Source organism: Carassius gibelio, chromosome B6 (genome assembly GCF_023724105.1).
Source record: "Carassius gibelio isolate Cgi1373 ecotype wild population from Czech Republic chromosome B6, carGib1.2-hapl.c, whole genome shotgun sequence".
NCBI lineage: Eukaryota > Metazoa > Chordata > Actinopteri > Cypriniformes > Cyprinidae > Carassius > Carassius gibelio.
In genome coordinates, this window is record NC_068401.1 from 4,504,316 (window position 1) to 4,514,619 (window position 10,304).

General features: G+C 35.3%; 1 protein-coding gene across 9 annotated transcripts in view; it reads left to right on the top strand.

Annotated features, from left to right (window-relative positions):
* The window catches only part of ptprt (protein tyrosine phosphatase receptor type T), a 233,346-nt gene extending 229,036 nt beyond the window's left edge, over positions 1–4,310 (top strand). For all 9 annotated transcript variants that reach the window (XM_052559577.1, XM_052559568.1, XM_052559569.1 and 6 more), the window contains 2 exons: positions 275–410; positions 1,853–4,310. In XM_052559577.1, the coding sequence (XP_052415537.1) occupies positions 275–410; positions 1,853–1,906 (190 nt within the window). In that variant the 3' untranslated portion in view covers positions 1,907–4,310. The remainder of the gene's footprint in view (positions 1–274; positions 411–1,852) is intronic.
* The last annotated feature ends 5,994 nt before the right edge of the window (positions 4,311–10,304 follow it).

Here is a 10,304-nt window from a genome sequence, read left to right on the forward strand (position 1 = left end):
CTATACTTCTAAACCATGCGTAATGTGCCATCAGTATTTGTGTTTTTCGAGGAAATGACACTATGAATGGCTGCACATTAAACTGAGATATTAGAAGCTATTGTAACAACACAAATAAAATTATACACTTCAAGGTTGGGGCCAAGAGGCCTGCGATCTCCAGAAATGTAACACAAGTCAAGCTGTGATTTTATGGGATATTAACTCTGCGTATCTGTGACATTATGGGATGTGTGATTTGTTTCTCGTGCCTTATTGTTGTTGATCTCTTCAGGACTGGTGGAGGACGCAGCGGGACGTTCTGTGCCATCTGTAGCATCTGTGAGATGATCCAGCAGCAGAACATCGTGGACGTGTTCCACACGGTAAAGACGCTGAGGAACAACAAAGCCAACATGGTGGAGACAATGGTGAGCTACCATTAAATTTATGTGTTTTTTAATAATATTGTGTTTAGTGTCAGTAAGATTCAGCAAGGATGCAATAAATTGATCAAAAGTGAGAGTAAAGAGAATGTTATAATGGATTTCTATTTCAAATAAATAATTTGAACTTTTGTTCACACTTTATTTTTATGTCCAATTCTTGCTATTAACAAACCATTAACTGACTTTTGCCTCGATGAACTCCTAATTTGCTGCTTATAAATATTTGGCAAAGTAGTTGTTAAGATACTTTTTACTATTAAGTTACTTTTTACTATTTACTTTTAAAGTTACTTTTTGTTAGTTACAATGAGTCAGCTATTTGTAAAATTAGCGGAAATAGGAAGGTAAAATAGTCCTTAAACAAGGTTAAAATAATAATATTAATCAATTGGCTATAGTTACATCACACACATTAACACACATTGCCACTTGTTAGCTAGTCATTTACAGATGGTATCATTTCAAATCTCCTCTAGGGGGAACATTTTATTTTTTGTTTACCACCATATGATTCCATCCTCACCGTTCTCAGTTCTCGATCAGATGAAAGCTGTTGAGTGCTAACATATTCAGATACTCACTATCTTCAGGAATCTTGTTGGTGGTCTTAATGATTCCACTTGAAGCAACAGTTCCTTGAGTCTCGGCAGCATGTCTGCTGCTCTTCATCACTCTGAGACAGAAAAGGAGTGTAATTACTCGTTCACCTCAAACCCCTGAGACACACAGCTGCACTTTCTACAATTCTGAGAGAATGTCTTGAGTGTAATAGGAGGCTGTTGCAGGTGCAATTAGAAATCTGTCCTCCGAATGCACTCCAAACATCTCACTCAGCTGGAGAAAAACTCCACAGCTGCGCAACTGATATGATGCTGGACCAAAATAGGACTAACATCAGGTTACCATTGGCCATTAGTTTAGAAAAGAAATGTATCTATTAATAAATTCATTAAAAATTTCTTCAGTGATTTCTTTATTTGCACTCACTTTGAAAACATTTAATCAGCTAGAAGTTCCTAATTGTGAGTGCAGTCTTTTAAAAAAAATTTATTTCACTATTAGATTCCTACTCATTTATAATTCATAAACCACGAGCTAGACATTGCTATTTATGCTTGCAATCTCTCTATTATGAACATGACATTATAACAAACATAATGTTAATAAACTTAATAAAAGTGGCATTATAAAAATGACATTAATGGCCATACGCACCTAGGCAAGGCGCAGGAAGCCTCTGACATCTAGACGGCTGATGAGACTCTTACTCTATTATAAGCAGATGCTTTTCCTCTAATAAAAGTGACTGTATAATGATGGGGTTGCATTATTAATGCAGGGGTTATAGGGAAATCTCCCCTGAGTGGCGTCTGCCTTTGAACTGCTAATGCATTGTTGCTATTCTGTTTTTGTTTTTTGTTTAGGAGCAGTACAAATTCTGTTATGAGGTGGCTCTGGAGAGCTTGAATGCCTTCTGAACGTTGGAAAGGTGACGAAGGGAGAAAAACAAGCAAAGCAATCTTCTCTGCTTCCTCAGAATGACATCTCATCACAGACTCATCGCTCAGTCATTCCTCTGAGCTTCTGTGATGAGAACAGGAAACTAAAGTTCAACCCTTCGCTGTAAAATAATGTATAAATAAAACAAAACGTTATTTGCCATTTCTTTCTTCTTCTGTCAATGTCCAGCATAAGAGCGTGTATCCTGGACCGTGAAGTGATCTTGTACAGTCCTATTCCTTTTTAGCTATACGCCTTGAATGTTACCCTTCAATGTAAAGAACAACATTGAAAAAACAAAAGCTTCTTTCTACATGCCAGCTGGGAATAACCAAATAGACTTTCCCTGAGCTCTGTACAGATTTAAAGAAAATCAAAAATATCAAAACAAAGCTTAAGCGAATTTGCGGAGAAACGCGAGGAAGGATATTTTTGTTAATCTGATGATTTTTGTGGTTCCTCCCTTTGGTGCGTTTTCACTCTGCTTGCTTTCTCATACACATGCGCCGCACGCCTACAGACCAACGTAAAGATATTTCAAAGGTTGGACGTTTTGGGTAATATTTGTTCTATTGCTGTTCTGTCTTTTCTTTTAGTGTTTGTTCTTTCTAAAAATAGATGTTGCCATTTCGGTTTTGGTTTTTTGATGTAGGCAGTGAATGTTAAAGATTAAATATATATCTAAAGTAATTTCTGTTTGTTATTTGCACTTTATATGTCTTTTACCTCCAAGGGTGAATCTCATAAATAATTATATACTGTTGTATAATGAGAAATTATACTTAGCATCAGGAAAATGGAGGCTATTTTCGGACCAGTAATTGCTTAATTGTTAATTGTAACGCAATATTTTTTTTTTTGCTTAATAGAAAATTACGGAAACCCACACATGGCATGCTGGAATAAATTATTGGGCTAAATTGTGTGCACGGTTTACTATTTTGTTCCCTCGATTTATAAATTGTGTGCACGATTTACTATTTCATTCCATCGATTTATAAATTGTGTGCACGATTTTCTATTTCGTTCCCTCGATTTATAAATTGTGTGCACGATTTTCTATTTCGTTCCCTCGATTTATAAATTGTGTGCACGATTTTCTATTTCGTTCCCTCGATTTATAAATTGTGTGCACGATTTACTATTTCGTTCCCTCGATTTATAAATTCCGTGCACAATTTACTAATTAGTTTCCTATTAGGCTAAATTGGGTGCACGATTTACTAATTTGTTCCCTCAATTTATAAATTGTGCGAACGATTTACTATTTGGTTCCCTCGATTTATAAATTGTGCGCACGATTTCTTATTTCGTTCCCTCGATTTATAAATTGTGCACACGATTTGCTAATTAGTTTCCTATTAAGCTAAATTGTGTGCACGATTTACTAATTTGTTCCCTCAATTTATAAATTGTGTGCACGATTTACTATTTGGTTCCCTCAATTTATAAATTGTGTGCACGATTTACTATTTCGTTCCCTCTATTTACTAAATCCTGCACACGATTTATAAATCAAGAGAATGAATTAGTAAAGTGTGTGCATGATTTAGCAAATCGAAGGAACGATTTAGCAAATGAAGGGAACAAATTAACTAATCGAGGGAACAAAATAATAATTGTGTGCACATTTTAGTACATTGAGGGAACAAATTAGTAAATCGTGCACACAATTTATTAATTTTTTCTTACATGTGTGGCTCCTTAGAAAATAAATAAATAAATACATACAAATTATATATTTTTTTAAATATGTTTTGGGCATTTCTTTGTGAGATTCACCCCCAAAGTATTGGTATGTATTTGTAATCCCGTTGCATCATTTGATTTGAAGTGCCAATTTCTCACATTAAATAGAAGGACTACCACCAAACTACAGACAAATTGCATATCATGAACAATGTGGCGACTCTTTTCTAAACCCCAGTTTGGTTGAGAACCTATTCAAACTCCTCAAGCTTTCTGAAACTGGGCTTCTGCATTTTTCAGTGTGATAAGAGCTAGTGAATTTAATTGTAAATCCAAGAGTTTTGCACGAAAACTGTGATATGACTGTGATATCTGTTTCTGAGCTTCTGAACTGTATTTTTTAGAAGAATATATGAATGTTTCACTGAAAACCAGCCATCACACAAGGTTACGGCACTTACTCTTTTTTTATTTGTATTTTCTTTTGGGAACTGTCTTTTTTAATTTTCATGAATTCACTGCCTGCTTTTATGATTTACTCCACTTATTGTATTTTTACTTATTTTCAATGATTATTTATCATTTATTTGTCTAGCAAAGTGATATATAGAGCTGGTGATTTCATGACCATGGTGGTTCTGTTGCTTGGAATTGTGATAACATTAATAAAGGGACCAAAATGTTGAACAGCAACTTTCCTGAAGCACTGAATTTCTGTTTGTCATTTCACTTACGATCCATCTGCCTCTAGTAATGACAGCTGAGCATCTGCATCGCTTTAGAGACCTACAGACACTGAGGAAACTAAACTGTTATGGGGTCATTCTGACAAAACGGTGCCATTTGTGCCTGAACATTTCAGGATTTCCTTTCATTTAATCATTCCATTAGAAATTTCATACTGCAGCACACCACAAAAGTCGCTTAAAGCCAAGTCATTTCACTCAGCAGCCATCATTGAACTATTCCAGTCATGCAAGTGCAGTTCCTATTTCTTTGAAAGGGGAAATATTAAATTCTTTAAAACTGTTGACTGATTTTACAGTTAAATTTCATTTTTTATGCTCAAATAGCACATTTTTTAGGCTAGACCAGTCAATAAGCATGTGCAGTCTTAAACGTGTCTCAGGACACTGATTGTTTCTATAGCAAGGAGAACTTCTAACGACAGACTCTACAAGAATGTGATGACTTTACTAATTAGTGATTGGCTCTTTTATCCAGAATGGTGTCCTATAGTCGGAATTTGTGCTCCGCATTTAACCCATCCAAGTGCACACACACTGCAGTGATTAGTGAACAAACATACGCGCACACACACAATGAAAAATAAAGCATCAACAGGTATTGACGTTTCCCAACAGCACAGCAGTAATGACTTTATGAAACTACTTCCAAGATCAATACTATTAGAGATAAAATTGTAAACATGCAGCTATCAGTTACAGTATTGCGTCAGATCCACGGAGAGGTGTGCAATAGATCCCCCGAGGAATGATTTCATTCATTCTTTACTATGGGAGAGGAAGAATTGCATAAACTTGTTAAATCATCTAAACCAACAACATGTATGCTATTTACATCATGTTTTGGGGTGGTGTTGGTGCAGTGGATAAGACACATGCCTTTGGTGTGAGAGACCCGTGTTTGAGTCCACTGTGAGACACCAATGTGTCCCTGAGAAAGACACTTAACCCCTAGTTGTAGACTAGAAAACTTTGTTGGTGTTATTGGAAGTGCATTTGCATGGTTCAAATCATAACTATCTGACAATTCGTAGCAGTGAATGGAGAGGTATCACAAGCGCAAAATGGAGTACAATACCCTTAGGAGATATCATCAGGAAACATGGTGTTAGCTTTCACTGTTATGCTGATAATACTCAGCCTTATATTTCTTCAGGGCCCAGCGAAACATATCAATTTGGAAAACTTCTTACTGCTAAATTCTGGAAAAAAAACAGGTGTTCATTATCAGACCTAAAACCTCTGCATGAAATGACATAGAACACTGCCTAACAATTGATGGCTGCTCTGTCAATTCTTCATCATCAGTTAGGAAACTAGGTATGCTATTTGATAGCAATCTTTCCTTTGAAAGCCACATTTCTAACATTTGTAAAACTGCATTTTTCCCATATGAAAAATATATCTAAATTATGACCTATGCTTTCAATGTCAAATGTAGAAATTTTAATTAATGTGTTAACTCTGGCATTAAAACTCTGGCAATTTGATAATACCGAGGATATCAAAATGAACTGCGGTCAGCAGATACTTTGCCTATTTAGCACCCAAACTCTGGAATAATCTACCTAACATTGTTCGAGAGGCAGACACACACTGACAGTTTAAATCTAGATTAAAGACCCATCTCTTTAACCTGGCTTACACATAACACACTGACACATTTCTAACAATTGAATCTATCAAAGGATTGTTAGGCTGCATTAATTAGGTCAGTTGGATCCGGGAACACTTCCCATAACAACCAATGTACTTGTTACATCAATAGAAGAATGGCATCTACGCTAATATTAGTCTGTTTCTTTCTTATTCCGAGGTCACCATAGCCACCAGATCCAGTCTGTATCCATATCAGATGGTCACTGCAGTCACCTGCATCCAGTACGTATCCAGACCAGTCCAGATACCAGAACAACTACATGAGCCCCAGAGACAACCCCCCTGTTGTTAGACGACCATCGGGACAAGACCACAGGATCCAGATGAGTCCTCCACACAAGCTGACTTTTCTGGAACTACAGCTGGTTCGTCTGGTCAGAGGAGAACTGCTCCTAAAACCACAATGCCCAACTACACTTGGTTTACCCCATGTTTCCTTTCTCCATTCCATTGCTGTCGCCTCTGGCTTGCCTAGTTGGGGACATTGTCAGCAATACTGTTGACTTGCACAGGTCATATTTAAACTGAACTGAGCTGTATGAAGATATCACTGAATTCAATGATGAACTGCATTTAACTGAAAATGTAGTGGTTACTGTTGTCCTTTTACATTATTGACACACTATTTTCCTATTTAATACTGTAAAGCTGCTTTAACACTATCTGTATTGTTAAAAGCACTATATAAATAAAAGTGGCTTGATTTGACTTTGATTCCATGCTAACAAAATATGTTTTCTAACAATGTTTTGCTAACATTCCCATTAATTTATGAAAAACTTATTTCTGAATGTTATCAGAAATGTTCAAAATGTCAATGTTTTTATTTAATTTTAATTTAATTAATTTATTTATTTATTTTGGTTATATAAACGTTTTGCAAACTAAATGTCTTCTCAATGCAAACTAAACATGTTCTAAAACAATAAGTAACATTTTTAAAAATCTCACGAATGTCCAACTCAAAAAGTTAACATTGTATAAATAATGTTTTTGAGAACATTATTTAAAACAGCATAACTTAGAACAAACATTCTATTAACGTTACTGGAAGAATCTTTGTTCATAACTCTGAAAACCTTGCCAGAATGTTATCCAAAGTTCTGAGAACATTTCTTGTTTGCAGAGATGGACAGCAAAAAAAAATAAAAAAAAAATATTTCTAGACAAATAGAAAACAATGCATTATGACAATGACAAAAGGCAACACTGCTGTTTATAACGTTTGCATATTACATATAATGTACCACAATATCTAACAAAGTCAAGAAAAAAAAAAACAGTTTAAAACCCTAAGAAGTATATATTGAAAGTTTTGATAGACACAAGGCCATTACGTGGGCCGTGCTCTCAGTATACTTTGTTCATCTCCTCGGCCCTCATGCCCACCTGTACAAGACCAACATCAAAGACAATGAGAACTCAAAAGGGTGAAGGTGCTTCTTTAAGCAGTCAAGGCCCAGGCTGCAGCAGAGACTCGTATAAAGACAGACGAGTCTTCTGAGATCCACTCCAGACTGCCAAGTACAGAAATAACCTGCCGCCGCGGGCTTTGATGTCATATACAGTATATACGAGAAGAGAATGTCTGATGGAAAACAGCACAACGACTTGCTCTAGTTTATGACTTCAGTAACTATGTCTTCTATGTCTTATTGAAAAGCATTAAGGACAAACTTAGTATAAGGTGTAGTAAAGCCACTGTATTCAAATTAGCAATGGCTAATGGGTAATTTTCACACTAAAGTAATTGTCCTCATTTTCCACAAGGGCTCAGTAGGAGCTGAATTACTCTTGAAAAAGTAATTTTGACAAGAATTTAAAAATAACCCCTGGACAAAATGTGTTTTGAGATGTAATCCTTGAATAAACACTGTGTTGTTAGCATGTCGCGTGGGCTAATAGGTGAAGCATCCGTTGTATTGTGGACTAACCATTATGATTATTCTTGCTATTTCACAAACAACAAAGCAATTACGCTCCTTCATGTGCTGGAAAAGCTTGTTTAAGGGAAAAGGCAAAGATTGTTCTTCAAACAGAAAAGCTTGTAGTGTTAGTGCTTAAATGCTAATTTCACAGCACCAAGAGAAACAAGCACACTTCGATTCTAATTAAAGCAATAGTTCGGTGAAATTTTCATTCGACCGCAGTTTTCAGTGAATAATGACTTTTTGACTTAGAAACAAAAGTACATTTTAAAATAATTTTAAAAGTTTTTAAATTCCAGTTAAAGTTTTATTTTTGACATCTTTCACAATTATTTAAATTTATTTTATGTAAAGCACTATGAATTAAACATTGTGTATGAAATGTGCCATATAAACAAACATGCCAAGAAAAAATAGAATATTTCTCTAAGTAAATTTTGTTTACTGAAAACTCTGTTCTTTTGACCTTTCTATACATTGAATAAGAAATTCCAGTAATTATTACTACAAAACAAATCAACTAAACGGTGGTGAGCATAAGAGACTTCTTTCTAAAACATGAAAAAGACTATATGCATGTGTTAAAAAATTATTATAGCTATTTAGCTTTGAGAATTTGTAATTTTGGTTCTTTGAAACTATATAAAAAAGAAAAAATCTAGTTTCAGTCCTTTTCCAAGGCTCCAAAGAGGTTAAAAATGCATCTCTACAGCCATGGGCTGCTGTAATGGTGGTTGCTCCATCACTAGAAGGTTGAAGTGGCCTGGTTCTCCGGCCTGTCTGTCACACCGATCATTTCATAGCATTTGTCAGTCAATTCTGTCCGCCGGCAGGCTTCTCTCTCACATCCACAAATTATTAATCCCCTTCTCACAGCAAGGCCATTGCGAGGCAGGTCAGCACTGATGAATTATTAACACTGTTTATAAACATTATTATTTTACACCTGTGGTATATGTGAGGAATCTATGGAGAGCTGCTGCCAGTGGTCTCAGTCAAAGTAAAGCTCACCCAAGGCTGTCAGAAGATTGGACTGCACCGCTGTGTGAGCCGCTCGGGGAGGCTGGGAAACATCAAGAAATTGATGCTTTGATCTCATTGAAAATCACATGTGGAATTGCGGTTGATTGCACTGTGTTGCTTTAATTATAGATTACTGGACTGACAGATGAAGAAAAATTGACTAAATGATCACAACTGAATTAACCTTTAACAAGATGATAGTATGTCAGTGCAGATTTGAGAACATATCTGCGAGGTGATTGCTTTAAGACTGCATGGAAAGATCAGCTTCCTGTAAAAATGTATTTATTTAAAATCTGAATGTAATGATGCTTATCTGTCTGCACATATATATATTTTTTTCTTTAAAGAAATTAATGCTTTTATTTAGCAAGAATGTATTCAATTTATTAAAAGTGACTGTAAACACTATATATAAAACATGTATTTTAGTTTCAAATAAATACTGCTGTTTTATTTTTAACTTTCTATTATCAAAGAATAAAAACGTATCACAGTTTCCACAGTATAAAGCACCAACGCTGTTTCCAACATTGATAATCAGAAATGTTTCTTGAGCAGTAAATCTTCATATAAGAATGATTTCTGAAGGATAATGTGACACTAGAGATTGAAGGAATTATGTTGATGCAGCTTTGGATCACAGGAATAAATTATATTTTAAAAATATTCAAATAAAAAGTAGTTATTTTAAACTGGAATCATTTTTCTCAATTTAAAAAATTTTACACTGTAATTTTGATCAAATAAATTCAGCATTGCTAAGCATAAGTTACTTCTTGCCAAAACATAAAAAGGATAAAAACTAAAACACTTATGACTTGACATGATGGCATGAGACAAGAGCCAGGCTGGTTGGCACAGACTGCAACCTTATCCAGTATAATGAACTGATGGTCGTGACGTGAACACAAATGCCCCGGCAATGATCAAGTTAGTATGATTAGATCACCTGTGTCTGTCATTCAGTACACTAAACCAAAATCAGAACAACAGTTACTGGCTTCCACAGTTCTAGTGTGTTCTGGCTGCTTGCTTGCTTTTAATATTCCATCTTATGATTTGAAGTTCTTATCCAGAGAACAATGTGGAGGAGTTGCACCCCAATGTTTAATACTTTAGGGTATTTTTATTTTTATTTTTTTGTTGGAAAAAGCACAATACAAATGCATTAGGACTTACAGTTAAAGCCATGACAGAGTAGAATTCATTAGACAGCCTGTAAAATGACTTTATGAATGGCAATGTGTTCGGAGTCATTTGTAAGACACTTTGGAATCCTCCCTCTGCCAATCCCTTAATGTCAGTCATTTCAAATTCAATTCTAAATC